The sequence below is a fragment of the Bos javanicus genome, chromosome 10, assembly GCF_032452875.1.
Source record: "Bos javanicus breed banteng chromosome 10, ARS-OSU_banteng_1.0, whole genome shotgun sequence".
Taxonomy (NCBI): domain Eukaryota; kingdom Metazoa; phylum Chordata; class Mammalia; order Artiodactyla; family Bovidae; genus Bos; species Bos javanicus.
The window spans coordinates 46,887,443-46,908,122 of record NC_083877.1 but is presented as its reverse complement, the minus strand read 5'-3'; the positions used below and the strand labels follow the sequence as shown (position 1 = coordinate 46,908,122).

Sequence of the window (20,680 nt, the reverse complement as noted above, 5' to 3'; positions counted from 1 at the left end):
AAAACTAGCAGCAGTGAAAGATTAAATGCAGGACCGTTAGGATTTGTAGCCTAATTGGAAACATTTTCAAAATACGCAGATGAGTGATTTTTAAAAAGCATGGCTTGAATTCTACTTAAAATTTTTAAAATTTGGTTTTGTTTGCTTACTTGTTTTCCAATGTCTTTATCTCTCCTGGCTTTTTTTAAGTTGTCAGAATCAGGAGTCCTAAATTCTAATACAGACTTCATTGCTTGACTAAGTAGGTTACTTTGGTCAGACCACTCAACCCGTCTTAACTTTCCCATTCGCAAAACAGGAATGTGTATAGCCCACATCACCCTTGAGCTCTGTTCCATTCCCAATAGACAAGGTATCTTGGTACCACTGGTTAATACCTGTCTCTGGCCTCCTCTTTGTTTGCAGTATTATTTTTTATGGGGGGATTTAGATAATTTCAGAGCAACTCCCTTGAAAACTTTTGAATTTCTTCATTCATTCTCATCAACATACTTTGAGTGCTAAGTTGATTTAGTCATGTCCAACACTTTGCAACCTTGGGGACTGTAGCCCTCCAGGCTCCTCCGTCCGTGGCATTCTCCAGGCAAGAATACTGGAGTGGTTTGCCATGCCCTCCTTCAGGGGATCTGCAGGTGGGTTCTTTACCACTAGTGCCCCCTGGGAGGCCCAAAGATACTTTACCTTCAAACAACAGCGAGAGCCACTAGGTGATGGGATACATACTCACATCTCCCCACCTCCATCTTGTGCTTTGCTTGTGATTGTTCCAGCAGGTGCATGCCCTCCTGAGCTCAGGGTGGGGGTGAGGAGGAACGGTGATGTCCTCTCTATTGAGCAGCTATTTCTGATATAAAACCCTCTTAATCACTTTTTTTTTCAAGAACAGCCTTTGTATAAAGCAGCGAATGTTTCCAGGTACCTGAACTCAGTTGTTTTTCGTTATCTTCAATTTTTTGCCCCTTTTCAAAATTACAGTTTCCAACTCAGAGGCGTGTTGACGTCTCTCGTAAATTGTGAGAAGGAAAGGAGAGTATAAATGGGCATTTTGAAAGCCCCTTAAAGAAAGGACTCCGGGACCTGAGAGCTTATTGCTGGTGTCCTCGCTCTGTGCGTGTCTGCACGCCCCCTGGTGGTTACATTGAGGAAGGGCCCTGGAGGTGAGGTGAGAAAGCTTCCGTTGCCCTGTCTGTCCTGGCTTTCAGCAGTTGATAGGGAGAATTCCCAGCCTGATGGTTCCACAGCCAAGTAAGCACTCAAAAATCATCACGTGAATTGATAGCCTTGGGTTGGAACTGCTGCAGGAAGTTGCTGGCCTATTCTCCTTGGCTTCTTGGCAAGCTCGGCTCCCTGGGGTATTTTCCCAGTGGGAGCTTGCCTGAGTGAGTCAGGCCAGCTCCTCTTTGGGGTAAAGCTCTGCCCATGGGGTGCAATCATTCATTCTCTTGTTACTTCATCTGTTCATTAAACCGATTTTTGTTGCATGCCTGATATGGGCCCAGTGCTGGGCACACACTGTGAGTAAGAAAGGACAGCCCTGGTCCAGTCAGGACAGGCACATCCAGGGCATACGGCTGCCATCCTCTCTGGGCCTCACAAAAGTCCTGTGTATAAGTACCTTTGGAGCTGGGTAGCAGGAATCTGATGGTTATTGTCCTCATGTGCAGTCCCACTGGCCTCCCTATTCTCAAGACAGCGGTACCCTCCCTGTCCCTGTGGATGTCCAAAGACCCCAGACATGCCACTGTAGGGACCCACACCTGGACCAACTCAGCTCCACCCTGCTCCTATGTCAGCAGACTTGAACCCTTTCTTTGTTCTTTCTAGTCACCATGATTCTTCCTGCTTTAGAAAAAAAAAAAAAAAAGGTTTACTTCTGGGAGAGCAGTAGAGTATGTGTGCTTTTTGCTTTGCTCATCATTCTGCATTTGAGCCCTGGTACAAACTGGTCCCTTGGTTTTTGATGCCTCGTGGGGAGGAAGTCATTTTCTGTGGAGTGTCTGGCTTGTTGTTGTTCTTCTTCCCGTGTAACTGCTTGGCTCCGGCTCTTTTCTGGCCAGTTGGGTGGGCCAGAGACTCTTGTAATTGTTTATCAGCTTTTTCTGTGACTTGGGGCTGGTTTGATGCTCCCTAAACTTAGTCAAGGAACTGAAAAGCCAATTTGCAGTGGCAAAAAAAAAAAAAAAAAAAAAGGAGTGTTCTACCTCCAAGCACCCCCAAGCTGCTTCTCAGCCTACAGTCTCCCTGCTCAAAAGGACTCTTGGGAGCTGAAGACTTGACGCCCACTGCCGGCAGCAGCAGGACCGTCCTAAGCCAGGTGTTCTGCTGCTTTCCGGTTTCCCAGGGCTCCCTAGGGCCTTGCAGGAGGTGCCTCTCCCCATGCTGCCCTTTGCCTTGAGGTTCCTGCCAGGCAGGCATCTTTCTGGCTCCAGAGATGGTGAAAAAGGATGACCCACCAAATAGCAATTCCATGCTATAAAGTAGAAAAGTGTACACTGGGCCTTCTGTCTCTTAGTCTCCTCTACAATGTTCTGTTCCCATTATCCAAATTGGGATCTTGCTGAGCCCCGACTTTACAATTGCTGTGGCCCCTGTCTGGCTCTCCCTAACAGGCAGAGCCCACACCTGTGGTCAAGGCTTTAATTTTCTTTCACTCCCAGCGAGTCCTGCCTGTGTCCCGCCAGTCCTGTCTGATGTCACACCCCCATCACTGCTTCCTTTGGTGCACCTTCATGTCTTATCTGTTCATTATCTTGCCTCTCCAACAGGATTGCTGGCATCTTGCTTTCCTAGAGAGCTTTAAACTGTATTATTTTTTTACTCCCCATGCCTGTGATGGTAGGACCCAGGGAATACCAAAGGTTAAATTTTGGTTTGCTCTTTGCTGCTTTCCTAAGCATATCCTCCTTTAAGGATGGGAATTGTCTGAAGTTGCTTTATTCCCTCCAGGCTCGCTATTGGATGCTTAATAGATCATCATGAGCACAAATTGACTGATTTTCTTCTCTCACCTCTGCCCCAATTCCCTGTCTATAAACCGTTTCCTTCCAGAGCTCACAAACTCCTGTCTGAATCAGTTTAGTATCTCTGAACACTAACTGGCTATAGGTTAGAAAGCCTCTTACATCTAAGGTTGTAGATTCCAATTGTTTAAAGACAGAGAGTAGCTACATATGCTTAGATAAAGAATGAATTATAAGAAAACGCTATCTCTAGATGATGAAATTATGGTTATTTAATTTTTTGTATTTTTAAAATGAATTTGTATAGCTTTGATCTTTACCAAAAAAACTGGGGAAAATAAAAATAACTACAATTCAAGCCTAATGGGATTTACATGTAGCAGAGGGAGCATGCAACTAATTTTGGCCATATTTTTATAATGATGTGAGTTGGTTGGTTCATAGTGTTTTAGTCAATTTACTAAAATCTTTGCTTTAAAATAATATTGTTTGGGGATTCCCTGGTGGTCTAGTGCTTAGGACGTGGCACTCTCACTACTGTGGCCCAGGTTCAATCCCTGGTCAGGGAACTAGATCTGCAAGCCGATAAATGGCAAGCAATAGTAATAATAAATTTAAAAAATAATATTGTAAAATCACTTAACATTTTGGTATTGGCTCATATGGTTTACACGTTTATATATTCTTTATATATATTTATATATTCTTTTCTAACATTAACTTAGTTGTATATCCAACTTAGTTGTATATCATGAATATTCTGTGATACAAGGAATAATCTCCAGAATTATGTTGTAGACTGTATGTTTCATCATTCCTTTATTGTTGCGTGTTTGGGTTTTCTCTAATCCTTTGCTCTTATGAATATGTTTTATAGTTTGAACCATAAAAATACTATTTCCAATTGTCAGATCTACATAACCAATTGCCTCTGTACGTTTTTTATTTAGCTATGCAATTCACACTCTAAAATGAGTTATGAGGATAAATGATACCTATATAATGCTTTTCAGTCATGGATCAGTATTACCAAGTGACTCATTCAGACAAGCAGTGCCATGCTGGCACTGTTATGGATTATCCGACCACAAATCCTTAGTCTGTTGGGTTTTTGGATTTTTTTTTGCCCCAAGTTTTTATTAGAAATTTTTTACTTCTAAAAAATATTTGAAATAGGCCAATGAATAGCTACACAGTCTCTGAATTCACCAATTGTAAACGCTTGGTTTATTATTATTATTATTGGAGTATAATTGCTTTACACTGCTGTGTCAGTTTCTGCTGTACAATAAAATGAATCAGCCATATGTATACATAGAGCCCTCTTTTTTGGATTCCCTGTGCTATACAGTTGGTTCTTGTTAGTTACCTATTTTATACATAATAGTGTGTCTTTGTTTTGGGGGGTTTTTTTGGCTGCACCATGAGGCTTATGGGATCTTAGTTCCCTGACCAACTGTGGAACCTGGGCCCGCAGCAGTGAAAGTACTGAATCCTAACCGCTGAACCACCAGGGAATTCCCATGAATACTTAGTTTCTAATGGAAATATCTTTATATAGAGACCACACTTTTTTAATGTAGATAAATGGGAAACATTGAAGAAGCTAAATGGAAAGCGTGTGTGATATGTGGAAATATTCCCCAAATGATTGTGTCATCCTAGTTAGGGTCATTTTGCACCCTTTGCTATGTTGAAACATCTAGCCTGCCCACTCTAAAATGTGTCTTGAGGGCTGCCACACAGAACACGGTGTTGGACTCTTTGGGGGCCCCTTCCAATGAATACGTCATGAACTGCACCCTCCAAAGGTGGTCCCAACTAGAGACTGTCCTGCTATGTCACTTGTCTTTGTTTTGCTTTGCACCTGGAAGACACAGTGCTTCCCCCATGACACATAGTTAAGCACTTTTCCCCAAATAAATGAATCGATCTTTTTTGTTTTTTTTAAATGAATCAATCTAACAGAAACTATTTGAGGATTCTTTCTTGAGTTGAGGAATGTTTTTCTTCTTCCCATCATTCTTGCTAAATTTAAAATTCAAAGCAGTAGCTCCTCATCAAATAATTAAGCTGATTGCCTTCGTACATTGGCAACATCATTTTCCATCTAATTTGATATTCTGTGGGAAGCTGCAAAGCCAATTTAACTAATAAAATGAGGCATTTTTATATTAGTCAGTGTTACTGATCAGCAGCAATGTGCATCCTATTTTTATTTTGTTTAAGTTGCCCGTTAGCTGCAGTGGTTACCGACTGAATAGCATTCAGGGTCCTGCCAAAGGTACAGACCAGTTATCACCCTGCGGAAAAATGGTTTTGGATCTGGCACTGGAGTCAAATGAGCATGGGTTTAAGTCTTATTTTTGCACCTTATTGTAACATCTCCTTAGGGAATTATCTCATCTCTCTCTCTCTCTCTTTCTTTCGTTTATAAAAACAAGCATACTATATTCAATTTTAAGACCTAGTGTAAAGGTGTAGTAATCCAAACAATGTTAGACACACAGTTCAATGGAATAGAATAGAATCCAGAAGTAGACCCACACAAATATGGTCAACTGATTGTCCACAAAGTTACAAAAGCAATTCATATCAGGAAGGATGGCATTTTAAAAGGTAATGGAATAATTAGACCTCCATAATCCCCCCCAGCCAGTCCATTCTAAAGGAGATCAGTCCTGGGTGTTCTTTGGAAGGACTGATGCTAAAGCTGAAACTCCAGTACTTTGGCCACCTCATGCGAAGAGTTGACTCATTGGAAAAGACCCTGATGCTGGGAGGGATTGGGGGCAGGAGGAGAAGGGGACGACAGAGGATGAGATGGCTGGATGGCATCACCGACTCGATGGACATGAGTTTGGGTGAACTCTGGGAGTTGGTGATGGACAGGGAGGCCTGGCGTGCTGCGATTCATGGGGTCGCAAAGAGTCGGACACGACTGAGCGACTGAACTGAACTGATATTCTCCCCCCATTAAAATTTGGATCAAAAAAGTAATGGAATAATTAGATCTCCATATATCCCCCCCTCATTAAAATCTGGATCCATATTTCACACCTTATTAAAGGAATTAACTCAGAAAGGACCATGCCTTTCTAAAATATATCCATGGCTTAACCTAAACAGTGACTGCCCAGGAAGGGGAGAACCCTTGCCAATGAAGAAAAAAATCTGGGCCGTGTCTTAAGTTCTTAGAAGAATAGAAACACATATAAAATCATCTAAGAATCTCTGGTTCCTATTAATGTTAACAAAGAAAATAGCTCTTTTAAGGAATAATTTTGGTATAGCTTCTAGGAATTGGTCAATCATGTAGAAATGAAAGGAAAGAAGAGGTTTTAAAATCATAAGGCACAGTTTACAGTGTGACTATTTTAAAATATACAGAATAGTCCAAACTACATAAAGGCTGTCCAAAATAGCCTGGCTGAGATCATCCTATTCCTGATGGGCTGCTAGTGAAGGATACTGACTTCAGTGTTAACAGGAGCTCTTTGCGATTTGCAACTTGGTTGTGACTTCTTTCTTGTGAGTATATAGCCACACTTTTCTTAAGAGACCTATTTGTACTTTTAAGGGTAAATCAGTGAATAAATAATGAGAAGCAAGGTGTGGATTCTCATTCTCTCTTCACTGACTGGTTTATTTTTGGTTTAGAGCCTTGTGAAAGAGCTCTCACGGGGACTGCAGCCTTTATAGTGAATTAATTGTATTCCTGTCAAACCCACAAAACATCATTGGGTAAATTTCTGTTGATCTTTGCAAAACACAACCCAAAACACTCTTCCCGTTTCTGTCTCAGAGCTGTGACTGAGAGCATCAACCAGCTCATCACGCTGTGCACGCAACAAGCTCCTGGCCAGAAGGAATGTGATAACGCCCTGCGGGAACTCGAGGTGCGTCCCTGGAAAGGCTGCTGAGGATTTAAGAGCATGTGTCTGTCTGTCCTTTCCCTCCAGGGTCAGGTTCTTCTCCTTTCTTCTTGCCTTTTATCTTTCCTAGGAAACTTTTGGGGCCAAAGTTCTAATCTTAAATTCCATCCATCTCGTGGGATGGAATTCAAGAAAAATTAGATTTGGTGAGGTTATCACCCCTGCCTCCGTATTTCCTCTAAGAGTTGTTTTTTTAAGAGAGTCTTTATTTCAAACAGGAAGAGGCCTCTGGTATTGAATGGAGGCTGAGAATAAGTAATTTCTACCTAAAAAGTTTGAGAGTGATTTTTCTAGGGCTGAGAAGCTAGGATAAAGTACTTTTTGAGTAAAAATGGTCTTCCTGTACATTTGATTTTGTAGCATGTAGAGGATGCATTAGAGAAAACCCAAGAGTAACACTTATTACTATGAAGGTGGCCATGAGGCCCCTGGTGGCCCAGAACACAGGGTGGGTGCTAATCAATTTGTATTCATACTTGGGGTTTATTTTTCATGGAAAATTTATTTATGCCCATAGAGTATATGTGAGTAAAACTAAAATCAGTGTGCCCACCTGTCCATAAAGCAGTCTTAACCAATTCAGGTTGTATTGTTTATCTCAATGGGTGTGGCTTGGTCGTACCCTACGTACCTTTAGTTTTCTGAAATAGGAACACTTACCATGTGAGAGAGGGTGGGCTAGGGGTGGAGGGGAGAATTAATTGCACCTTCTGAAGGGCCTGACTGAGACCCAGGTTGCTGATCAGGCCATTGGTGCAGCTGAAATTCCTCCCAGGAATGTGTGCAATGAGCGATTGTGATCAGAATGCTGTGTGTGCCAGAGAGATTGATAATTGGTATTTTTTGTTGTTTCCCTTGTTCTAAGGCTTGCTTGCTTTTTAAGTCATGTTCTCCTTTGTAGACTGTCAAGGGGATGTTGGACAATCCCAATGAACCTGTCAGTGACCTCTCGTACTTTGACTGCATCGAGAGTGTGATGGAAAACTCCAAGGTGAGCCTGACTGTGCTGTTAGCGTCCCTCCCCACTGTGGGAAGGAATCGGGACGTGCTTTGTATGCACAGGCCTGGGGGTGCCCATGTCTTAAAAGGCTCGTGGTGCCTTTGCCCAGGTGTTTCTCAAACCTAGCCATGCATTGCAATCACCTGGGGGTCTTGTTGAACACAGATTGCTAGGCCACACCCATACCCCTAAGTTTCTGATTCAGTACATCCCAAAATGGGCAAGATTGTGCATTTCTGACCAGTTCCCAGGTCTGGCCATGTGGTCCAGGAGCCACACTCTGAGAACCACTACTTATACCCTCTCAGGGATGAGTTTTATTGTGAATCTAAGCATGCATGTCCATCACCTGGGACGGCATGCTGGGGAAAGCCTATCAGTGACCGTATGTGAGACTCTCCTGTGTGCTCCTGTTACCATCCATTTATGGCATGTGTCCTCAAGGGGCATGAATTGAAAGAGACGTGTACCCCAATGTTCATCACAGCACTGTTTATAATAGCCAGGACATGGAAGCAACCTAGATGTCCATCAGCAGACGAATGGATAAGAAAGCTGTGGTACATATACACAATGGAGTATTATTCTGCCATTAAAAAGAATGTATTTGAATCAGTTCTAATGAGGTGGATGAAACTGGAGCCTATTATACAGAGTGAAGTAAGCCAGAAAGAAAAACACCAATATAATATACTACCGCATATATATGGAATTTAGAAAGATGGTAACGACAACCCTGTATGCAAGACAGCCAAAGAGACACGGATGTATAGAACAGTCTTTTGGACTCTGTGGGAGAGGGAGGGGGAGGATGATTTGGGAGAATGGCATTAAAACATGTATAATATCATATAAGAAACAAAGCGCCAGTCCAGGTTCAACGCAGGATACAGGAAGCTTGGGGCTGGTGCACCGGGATGACCCAGAGGGATGGTACGGGCAGGGAGGTGGGAGGGGCGTTCAGGATGGGGAACACGTGTGCACCCATGGCAGATGCATGTTGATGTATGGCAAAACCAATACAATATAGTAAAGTAAAAAAATAATAATAAATAAATAAATTACTTTGAAAATAAAAAAAGAAAAATATTAACCATGAATTTTACCTAATAAAAAAATAAATAAATAAAATATTATGGAATTTGACCAAAAAAAGGGATATGAAAACTTGTGGGGGTTTTGGGGGTGCAAGCAGTGAAAATATCTAAGATAATACAATGGTTTATATCCTCCCTTCTCCAAATCTTGACCTTGCTCAACAGATTCTGATTTCTTAGTATTTAATTTAATATGGGTGGCAATTGGAGGGAGGGTAGTCTAAAAAGACTTCTTAGCAGAGCAGTAATAATAATACTTTAAAAGGTTGAGAAACACTGACCTTTGGTGATCAGATCAGATCCGATCAGTCGCTCAGTCGTGTCCGACTCTTTGCAACCCCATGAATCGCAGCATGCCAGGCCTCCCTGTCCATCACCAACTCCCGGAGTTCACTGAGACTCACGTCCATCGAGTCAGTGATGCCATCCAGCCATCTCATCCTCTGTCGTCCCCTTCTCATCCTGCCCCGAAACCCTCCCAGCATCAGAGTCTTTTCCAATGAGTCAACTCTTCGCATGAGGTGGCCAAAGTATTGGAGTTTCAGCTTTAGCATCATTCCTTCCAAAGAAATCCCAGGGCTCATCTCCTTCAGAATGGACTGGTTGGATCTCCTAGCAGTCCAAGGACTCTCAAGAGTCTTCTCCAACACCACAGTTCAAAAGCATCAATTTTCAGCGCTCAGCCTTCTTCACAGTCCAACTCTCACATCCATACATGACCACTGGAAAAACCATAGCCTTGACTAGACGAACCTTTGTTGGCAAAGTAATGTCTCTGCTTTTGAATATGCTATCTAGGTTGGTCATAACTTTCCTTCCAAGAAGTAAGCGTCTTTTAATTTCATGGCTGCAGTCACCATCTGTAGTGATTTTGGAGCCCAGAAAAATAAAGTCTGACACTGTTTCCACTGTTTCCCCATCTATTTCCCATGATGTGGTGGGACCGGATGCCATGAGCTTCGTTTTCTGAATGTTGAGCTTTAAGCCAACTTTTTCACTCTCCACTTTCACTTTCATCAAGTGGCTTTTGAGTTCCTCTTCACTTTCTGCCATAAGGGTGGTTTCATCTGCATATCTGAGGTTATTGATATTTCTCCTGGCAATCTTGATTCCAGCTTGTGTTTCTTCCAGTCTAGCATTTCTCATGATGTATTCTGCATATACACCAGTGTTTTTGAGAACGTCTCAGAACCAGGTGAAGTGAAATGCAAGTCAGCTGAATGGATATTGAGCAGTTGCCTTATGGCTTTATACATTGAGTGTTCCTGCTCGTTAGCTTACATCACGTTTACATTAGCTTTGGGGAGACAGCAGGGCTCCCCTAGTAGCTCAGTGGTAAAGAGCTTGCCTGCCAATGCAGAAGATGTGGGTTCAACCTCTGGGTTAGGAAGATCCCCTGGAGAAGGAAATGGTAACCCACTCCAGTGTTCTTGCATGGAAAATCCCCTGGACAGAGGAGCCTGGTGGGCTACAGTCCATGGAGTTGCAAAAGAGCCCAACCTGTCATAGCGACTGAACAACAACAAGCCTACAATGAGAATGGCTTGGGCTCTTCTGCTTGGAGAGGCAGCTGTATTGGTGGTGTCAGGAAGTCTTATTCAAGTTAGGCTAAGACTAGAGTTTGCTTTGTCCAGCATCCTTTATGGTACTGTGGATTGTCTAAACGAAGGCTGCACGTGTTTCCCACACTTAGATCCAAAGAAACTGTTCTTCTTAAAGAGGGATGCAGGGAGAAGGAAAGGAAAATACCGTACATAAAAATACCCACTAACTGCTTTGCAAGTCCTTATGTAAACTGGATTATTTTGTGTATCTAGGCAACTTTAGGGAATTTCTCTCTTTGCCCATCCAAGATGGCATCTTGACAAAGAGCTCTGTGTTGTGTTCTAGACATGAATTTGATAGTCTCTCTAAAGCGTCCCTTGCACGTCCTTCAGTTCTACCATCTGTGACCCTGGAAAGTAACCCCTGCCTTCCTGGGACGTGAGGAGACTGTAGAAGACACAGCCCCAGATATGGGGCAGACACCCTGCCTCTGCCCCCGTGACCTTCTGTCTCCCCTTGTACAGGGTGCTTGACCTCCCTGGGTTGTATTCTGAATACTAAAATCCCTTTTGACTATTATTTTCAAGACCTCTGAAAAGAGAATATACCAATGATTTTCAAAGGAAAGGGAAATACTTTAAGAATTTAGCCTTAAAAATTATTTTAGCCTTAGTTTCAGACTATCTTCCTCTTTACATGTACACTCCTTAAAGATATATTTAGATTTTACTGTCAATAAATAAATGAAGGGACGGGTGTGTTTTCTACTTTCTGGGTGTGTCTTCATCTACAGCTCGGCAGATATATGTGATTTTGTGTGATGGTCAATTTAGACCATTTGCCCATAGGGTGCCCTGTATAGATTTTACTTTAGTGATTGGCGTATATTAACTGTACCTCCTTGAGATATAGATAACTTTTAGATGAAAGCTTCATACTTTCATTATGTATTTCTCTTTAATGAGATAGAAGCGATATAATTATCTTGAATCTCTTCTTACTGCAAATAAAGGAGAATAATGCAAATATTATAAATAAAATGTCCTTGAGTATTCAAATTGGAAGGGTAGCCCCTTTACCTCATGGTCTGAAGGAATCCTGGTCACAGTATCACTGGTGATGTGTTTTGCAGGTTCTGGGAGAATCGATGGCAGGGATTTCGCAGAATGCCAAAACCGGGGACCTCCCTGCCTTTGGGGAGTGTGTGGGGATTGCATCCAAGGCTCTCTGTGGGCTGACGGAGGCTGCAGCCCAGGTAAGGGACTGGTCCCCATGCCCCATGATGTAGGCCTTCCAGCCCATCCCGTGCCTGGTCCACGAGGGAGGCACAGGGGGCTTCAGCTCCAACTCTGACCACCACCACTTAAACCATGGAAACCATGGTGGCTCTTTTGCTTCCTGAGCATTTAGGCAAAATATCAGCCAGTTACCCCCAGGAAGAGACCAAACTGGAGAGGACACTGAGTACTATAAAGCCAACATAAGGGTTCAGAGGCCAGCTTTTTTAAAAAAAATTTTTTTTAAGGTCATAGTTACAGGTAAGTTGTTTGGGGTGGGGGGAAGATGTGTACTACATAATTCAAATTCCCTCTGAGGCTTTAGAGTTGCAAAAATCTTAGTCATGCTCTTTTTTAGAATCAGAGGGAAAAAAAATTAGATGCCATCACTCAGAGACGTGATCAGGCATGTTCCTGGCTCGTCTTTGAAGGTCCTGTGCATTTCCAATAATTACTGGGCTCATATCACTGAACTTTCAAAAATGTCAGCATTTACCTTGAAGGATTTATCATCTGACGTTACCTCAAGCCTGGAAGATGTTATTGAACCAAAGAAAAACATCTCTAGTTTGGGGGGTGAAATTGCCTCCCTCCTATTCTGCCCCTCACATCTCAGGGGAAATGAGCTGAGGTTAAAATGCCCCCTCACAGATTCATCTCTTCCTTGTTATTTGGCTAACACACTCAAAGCGTTTGAAGAAAAGACCTTCTCTTCTACCCTCTTGTCCTGTTGGAGACTAAATATTACCTTTATTTTGTTTCCCTGAACCATCTTACTCATTCTTACTTACTGTTTGAAAAAATTGGCCAAAACACCAAGGATACATTAGACTATGAGATGAGAAGCCCTCATGTAGGGCAGGTTCCAGGGTTGGCTTACCCAGCAATTCCATGCCATCAGTCTACACCCACTTGGTTTTTTTCCCTCTCCCATCTGCCAGCTAAAGAGTAAGCTTCATGCTGAGCCTGGGCCTCCTCAGAGTCATAAAGTGGCTGCCAGAGCACTCAGGGGTACATGCATCCTTGACCATGTTCCCCTGGAAGAGCTTCTCAAAGCTCTCTTAAGAATAAGGAGACTTTGTTCCCCAGAGCCCATAGCAGACTCCTGCTGGCACTTCCCTGGCCCAAGCGAGCATCGGCTTGTCTACCCCTAAACGCTTATTGATGAGATGACTCTGACCACCTTGCACTGGGAGTACCTGAGAATGACTGCTGCATGTACACTGTGGGACCACAATCCCCCACAGGCTTATCTAGGTGCACAGAGAGCCTGAGCTGTGGCCTTCTTCCTCCCTCCCAGGCTGCTTACCTGGTCGGCGTCTCTGATCCAAACAGCCAGGCAGGCCACCAGGGCCTTGTGGATCCCATCCAGTTTGCCAGGGCCAACCAGGCTATCCAGATGGCGTGCCAGAACCTGGTGGATCCCGGCAGCAGCCCGTCACAGGTAACCTTGGGCAGGGGAAGGGGGTGAGGAATGTGAAGTCTGTGCATCCTTGAGCTCTTGGAGGTGGGTGCTAGGAGACTGGAAGAATGAAGATTACTGTTTTTTCAGAGCTTGCAAGGCCAGCCAGATAATGACTTAGAGGATTATTGCAAAATATGATGAAGGTGAATACAGGTAGGTGCTTTGAAATGGAGTGCTGGAAGGCAGTCACAGTGGTGTAATCACAGCGAGATTCATCAGGAGGCTCACAATTCCATTCATCAGTTCAGGGGAGATACATGGATTACTGGTTCTGTGCTCAGCACTGAGGGTCACCATGAGTAAGACCCAATCCCCTACCCCCTTAACTCTTACTATTGGATAAAATTTGGAAGCTGGAGTGATTGGGGTATGATAACCATGCCAGGATTGTCAATGGTTTCTCTGAGGGGCTGTCAGGGTCGCTTCCTGGAAATAGTGGTGCTGACCCAGGCCCCAAACCTGGGTCAGAACCTGCAGTGCAGAAAGAGCCATAGAGACATTTGAGAACTAGACAGAATTTGCGACTTTCCATGATACTTCTGATACCCAAGTGGCATGGATCAGGTTCAGTAATTCCACTGTGCTAAGTCGCTTCAGTCTTATCTGACTCTGTGCGACCTGTGCCCTCCTCCAGGGGATCTTCCTGACCCAGGAATCGAACCTGCCTCTCTCATGTCTCCTGCATTGGCAGGCAGGTGCTTTACCATTAGCACCACCTGGTAAGCCCAGTAATTCCAGCAGTATGTACTATAAGGAACAAGAGTGGCCTATATGGGCCAGCAGAGGCAGCTCATGAGGGGCTCGTCCATGCTTGACCCTGGGACCAGTATCCTTGAGGCAAGAGAAGGACCCCAGTAAAGGAGATAATACAGGGACCACCGGGACCCCAAACAAGCATCAGTGTACCTGAGATGCCTCACCTGTCCAGTTAAGGCCAAAGAGTGTTACAAGCCTCGGCAAAGTGGATCAGGCAGATTCAGAAAAGCAGTTGAGCTGGAGCCTGCAAAATTCTTGAGCCAGACCCCTTCATAAGGTGCCTACAGCCCGCCTGGGGGTGGGGGTGACATCAGCTGCACGTGACTGTTAAGCACTTGAAATGTAACTGGTCCAAACCATGATAGGCTGTGAGTATAAAATACAGACCGATTTCAAAGACTTAGTATGATAAAGGATTATGAAAGTTTAATCTTCTTAAATGGATTACATGGTGAAATGAAATATTTTGGATATCTGAGGTTTAAATATGTTATTTAAAATAACTTCCCTTGTTTCTGTACTTATTTTAATGTGGCTACTAGAAATTTTAAAAATAGGTATGTGGTATGCACTGTATTTCTGTTGGGTAACCCCAGCCTAGGCCCTGGGCTATATCCCTCCTGGCTAGTGGTTACAAAGCATACTGACAGCCTCTCCTCTAAGACCACCTGGAGCCCAGCCCTCTCCCATCACCACAGCAGCGCCAGCTTTCTCTTTCTTTGTTTCTTCTTTCTACCTTAATAATTCTCGCCCTCCCCTTTCTCGGCGGGACTCTGGGGGTAGCAGAGCTAGAGACATGGGTTTTAGTTACAGCGGCCCTAGACGTGTGAGTTGGGGGAATCCAGGGCTGGGGACCAGGGTGGCCTTCTTTTGAACTGACCCCCTCTGCACTGAAGCACAGGGTGCCCCCAACGCAGTCCCTGCTTTGTAGGTCTTGTCTGCTGCCACGATTGTCGCCAAGCACACCTCAGCCCTGTGCAACGCCTGCCGAATCGCCTCATCCAAGACGGGCAACCCCGTGGCCAAGAGGCACTTTGTCCAGTCCGCCAAGGAGGTCGCCAACAGCACCGCCAACCTGGTGAAGACCATAAAGGTAGGTCACTGAGCTAAGACCTCAGGAATCTTTGTAACACCTTCTGCAGGTGAGAGAGCGAGATGGCAATGAAGCTCGGCTCCTAGACTTGCTTCTAGTGAGGGGCAACTTCTCGTTTGTTCTCGTGATTTCAGTCACTGAGGAGGAGTTCGTTGGTGATGGACATAGTTATTAGGAAAAACCAACAGCCTTGGTGTCTACGAACCTTCTGCATAGTGTGTAGGGAGGGGTGAGCTGTGTGTTTGGGAGGGGGACAGTTTTGAGGCGCCCTACCATGGTTACATATCTCTGGACTAAGAGATAAGGTGGAAGAAGAAGGGAATGGGGAATTGCTGGGAAAATCTCTTTCGTCTTTTTTTTTTTTAATCTATTCTAGCCTATGATATCTCTTCCATTTATAGTTGTTTAAATGTTTTCAATGGAGCATCAACTTCTTAAAATGCAATATCCCATGTTGATTACAAGTTCGTCTTTGTGATCGAGGTCGTAAACAGGTGCGGGGGTGGGAGTGGCAGGGCAGGGTGCCCTGTGAGGAGGCACTTGCAGTAGCTGGGCTGTAGTGTTTGTATCTGGGCAATCAGACTGTAAACCTGGCCTGCCCGACGTGGGACACTAAGCAGAGAGCAAGCAGCTGACCAGGTGGGAAGACAGCGCCGTCTAGACAGTTGACCCCAGGCAAAGAGCCTCCAAAGGAGACTGTCAGAGAGGCAAGCTGCCAGTTCTGTGCAAACCAGACCTGCTGAAGGGAGGGGTGTCAGAGGGCTTGACTTTACTGAAGGGTTTTCACGGTCATGGAGGTGAGGTGAGCTGCTTTGTTGCTGGGCAAGTCCTGGAGGAGCGGGGCTTCCCTACCACCCATCCCCTCCAGAGGATATGATACCACACACGTCATTCCTGCACTGTGCCTGCATGCCAAGTCGATTCAGTTGTGTCCGACTCCGAGACCCTATGAACTCTAGCCCACCAGACTCCTCTATCCACAAAGCCAATTTAATCTTGTGGAGAAATTAGTCAACAGGCTGGGCCAAGCAGAAGCCAAGGAGAGATTGTGCAGCTGTTTAAACAGCCTTTTAAAAAAGTAAAAGGCACCTCAAGATCGACTGAAGATGAGTAAATAAAGTTCACGCCCAGGTGCCCTCCGGATCCTGGTGGCAGCTCACTTTAATGACCATCATGATCCACGGTATTAGAAATGAAGAAAGCTTACATTTTTTAATATTTAATTTGAGCAAGGCCTGTTCCATATTTTGTATAGATCTCTCATTCAGGCCACACAACCAACCACCCTGTGCTTATCATCCCCATCTTTACAGGAGATTATGTAACTTTCCTGGGGTGACTCAGCCAGTAAGGAGTGGATTGGAATTCAAACCCAGATCCCCTGCTCTTTCCAAACCTGCTCTCGATCTTGGCCTGCAGAGTACATACCGTGGAGAGACTAACCCCTCTCACCAGCCTGGGAAGAAATCCCTGGGTGTGTTTAGAGTGCTTGTATGCAAGTTTGGGGAGATGCAGGGGTGGAAGACAGCAGTAGAATTGAAAAGTAATGACATCATAGTTCATTGCCATGTAATTTACTAACTTTAGTTAAACTTGACCATTTTACGATCGTTTTGATTGTCATAAAACAGGCTGTATTTAGATGGGCCAAGGAGGGGAAAAGGTAAGAAACTCTTCTTTACAAATTCTGGGAAACCTTTCTTTCCTGCCCCATTCCTTGGTTTTCAGTCCTAACCTGTCTCCTTTAAGATCTCATCTCCTTTTCAGATTCTCCTCACAGTGGCAAGCCCTCTTTGTAGCTCCCTATAACCAATGATCTCTTGGGATGGCCTGAAAGCTAGGCCTGTGCATGCAGGATGCTGTAACTGGGGTAGATGGAGGCCTCCTCCCCCACCAGTACTCCAGGGATCCGTAGCAGCGCAGGAGACATAGAAATGACCCACTCACCCTCAGCTTGCTGAAGTGAGCTTGGCTTTTCAATTCCCATCAGGGGGCAGGCTTTGCTGAAGACAATAAACTTTGTTTTTAATTTACTAATAGGAAAATGGTGAAGTTCCTTTCAGTGCAGCATGCTGCTGCTGCTCCTGCTAAGTCGCTTCAGTCGTGTCCGACTCTGTGCGACCCCATAGACGGCAGCCCACCAGGCTCCCCCGTCCCTGGGATTCTCCAGGCAAGAACACTGGTGTGGGTTGCCATTTCCTTCTCCAATGCATGAAAGTGAAAAGTGAAAGTGTAGTCGCTCAATCATGTCAGACTCTTTTCGACCCCATGGACTGCAGCCCACCATCCATGGCTCCTCCATCCATGGGATTTTCCAGGCAAGAGTACTGGAGTGGGGTGCCATCGCCTTCTCCGATACCATACTACATATCGAATAGATCTCCTGAGTTAAGGAATGGTTAAGAATTCTGCCAAATAGCAGAACAAATAAATATTTAATTCCCTAAATGCTTGAAATGGCTGCCATCAAGGCTGCATTTTGCTCTAGGTTCTGTACTTCTTAGTCAACCTTATTTTTCCCTTTAAATCACAAGGGTATGCCTAAGCGCCACACCTTTCTAGTCCTGAAGAAAGGGGGGAACCTCCCCCTCCCCGGAGGGGCATTGGAGAGCAGGGAGCAGATTACATCACAGTGGGTTATCAGCACCCATTAGAATGTCTGCCTCCAGGAATCATAAATCTCTACTGATGGCATTCTTTGCAATCCCAAAGCATGGCTCAGAAAGAATAAATGTGTGCACCCTCCTTCTGACCAGGCCCTGCTCTCGATGCCGGCCAAGTTGGAAGCACATGGACCCCTAACCACGGGTGCCATCTACCTGCTCGTCCCCACATGCACCCGTGCCGGCTTCTCCCTTTCATCAGCTTCTTACCTAGCCTCAAATCAGATGTGGGGAATGGAATGTTATTTTAAATGTGCAGTCACTCAGGTTTGGATGCCAAGTAGAAGTTGTGCAACAACGGCTTCTGTTGCTCTGAGAAGCCGGAGCTCAGCCTTGCGTTTCACAGCAGAGCTGAAGCTCAGGGTTTTGCCATGAAGCACTTCCAGGGCGTCCAAAAGATACCAGGTCCAGCTCTCACTAACCAGTTTAAACTCGGCTGTAAGTATGCTTTCTTGATCATCCTTTTGTTTGAATTGGTAAAGTGGGTTTCTTGAGATAAAAAGGAGGGAGGAAAAAAAAACCTCTTGGGCTTCTTATGCCTTTTCTTGTTGCCTTTTCTAAGGTCAGTAGGAGGGAAGGGAGCCAGGGGTCTTGGATTCTGGTTTGAGGCATGAGCTTAGCCTCGCATGTCACTTCCTAGGTGTTAGTTTTGTCACCTGGAACATTGGAGCTTTTTAAAGATCTTAAAGTGATCTTTAAGATCCCTTCTGGGGCTTCCCTGGTGGCTGAGCAGTGAAGAATCTGCCTGCAATGCAGGAGACCCCAGTTCAATCCCTGAGTTGGGAAGATCCCCTGGAGGAGGGCATGGCAACCCACTCCAGTACTCTTGCCTGGAGAATTCCATGGACAGAGGATCCTGGTGGGCTACAGTCCATGGGGTCACACAGAGTCGGGCACAACTGAAGCGACTAAGCAGCAGCAGCAAGATCCCTTCTAATCCTTGAAATCCATGAAGCCTTGATTCTATTGCACACGCAGAAATGATTTCTCCCACATCTCTGTGAGATTTTGCTAAATAAGAAAATTCAGAGTTGCGGGCCCAGGATGAAGAGTGCCCTTCTCCTGGTGGGGCCTGCGCATTTGGCTCAGTGGATTTACCTTTATGTTGTTATGGCTGGGGTGCTAGTCATTATGTGATGTGGAATGTCTCTATGAAAACTGTCATGCCTGCCTAAAATTTACCTGTAGCCAGATCTAAGTATTCAGTTTACTGGGGTGTCTCAGCCATCCCCAGAGGGGAAGCCACATTCAGAAGTGAAATAACTCTCCATGTAAACAAACCATCCTTTCTGACACTCGGTGCTTTTCCCTCTTGAAAATGAACAACGGTGCCAGATTGGAGCTTGGCATCCTAGTCCACAGTCCGTGCTATTCAGGGTCCCGCCCTTGACCTGCAGTGGGCCACATGATTTATGATTTTAGGGCCCATGCTCAAAAAAAAAAAAATATTTTCATCATCCTGTTGGTGCAGTTGATGAAACTGCACAATTAGAAAAACCATTCCTTGGAATTAACCTGGGGTAATCATCTTGACATTTTTCATAAGTTCACCTGAGGGTTGGTGACATGATCAGAAATCTGCCTTCCTAATAGACTGAGGGCGTTGTCGAAAGTAAAGAAGAGGATGGGAGGAGAGCAGAGAGGGCAAGAGCAGGAGGAATAAGTGGCACCGCCCAGAGACCGGGCATTTTCCATTGAGCTGGAAGGGCCTGACCTCAAGCAGTCAATGATGGTAAGAGTGTAAGATCATGAGAGCAGCGAGATTGCTCACTGCCACATCATCAGTGCGGTGCTGCAGGGCAGTAACGGGTGGTGCTAACTTAACACTCAGTGAGTACGTGTGGCAGTCAGAATTGAAGCCATCAATATGAGTAAGTAGCAGGCACGTTGGATTTCCACTGGGCCTGGAAGAACCGCAGAATGAGCAAGGTTGGGTCAAAGTCAGTGCCTGTCTGGTGGAGAAGGGCCTGAGCAGAGGTGAGCTCTGCACAGTATTAGCAAAGACACTAAATTAACGAGGCTTAATGGGGATTCCTCTGAAAAATAGTAGCATGGTGCATGTATAATTGCTGTCCCAAGTTGCCAAGACTTGATTGGAATATAGTTGTTATTCAAATAGCCTTTAAATCTAACCATGCCTGCCGCCTCTTGCCGTGTTGAAAAATAGAAACATTCCCATCTCAGATCCAGTTTATTTCGTAATTCTGGTGCCTCTGGCTTTTTGCTCACTAATTGTCTAAACTGACTTTTATATACTGCTCATAATAGTTACATTAAAAGTTTAGTTGGTCATTTAACAAGGAAGTATATGTTATTCTACAAACATAACTGCCTTCTCAAATGTAGCCCTTTGCTGTGAGGCAGGAGTACTGTCACTGGATCACAGACTGTTGGTTCTAACAGTCTTGGACTTGAGAATGTGGAGTCCGGGGTCGGGGAACTTTGGATCCAAGTGTTAACCCTTTGTGGGTTTGCCTGGCATGCATCACAGGCTGCTTTCCTGGATTGGTTTCCAGGCCGGCTATTAATCGGTGATGTGATGAATCATTCAGTGCTCTGGTCATGGTGTTATTGTTCAGTCACTAAGTCATGTCCAACTCTTTGCAACCCCATAAACTGCAGTCACGAGGCTTCTCTGTCCTTCACTATCTCCCAGAGTTTGCTCAAATTCATATCCATTGAGTTGGTGATACTATCTAACCATGTCATCTTACACCCAAGGCAAAAGGAGAAGAAGGATGTGGTATTAATGCTGCTAATTTTAAAAAGAAATAAGCTTTGAAAGCTTAAGATACATAGACCAAAAAATCCATATGTGTAGAGTTCAGTGAATTTTCTAGGCTGAACACACCTAAGTAACTGCAGCCAGATGAAGAGACAGAACGTGGC

General features: G+C 44.7%; 1 protein-coding gene across 10 annotated transcripts in view; it reads left to right on the top strand.

The window, feature by feature from the left end:
- Window positions 1-20,680, top strand: part of TLN2 (talin 2) — a 495,219-nt gene that overhangs the window by 384,444 nt on the left and 90,095 nt on the right. For all 10 annotated transcript variants that reach the window (XM_061431110.1, XM_061431113.1, XM_061431111.1 and 7 more), the window contains 5 exons: window positions 6,766-6,859; window positions 7,797-7,886; window positions 11,670-11,792; window positions 13,115-13,258; window positions 14,967-15,128. In XM_061431110.1, coding sequence (XP_061287094.1) covers window positions 6,766-6,859; window positions 7,797-7,886; window positions 11,670-11,792; window positions 13,115-13,258; window positions 14,967-15,128 — 613 coding nt within the window. The remainder of the gene's footprint in view (window positions 1-6,765; window positions 6,860-7,796; window positions 7,887-11,669; window positions 11,793-13,114; window positions 13,259-14,966; window positions 15,129-20,680) is intronic.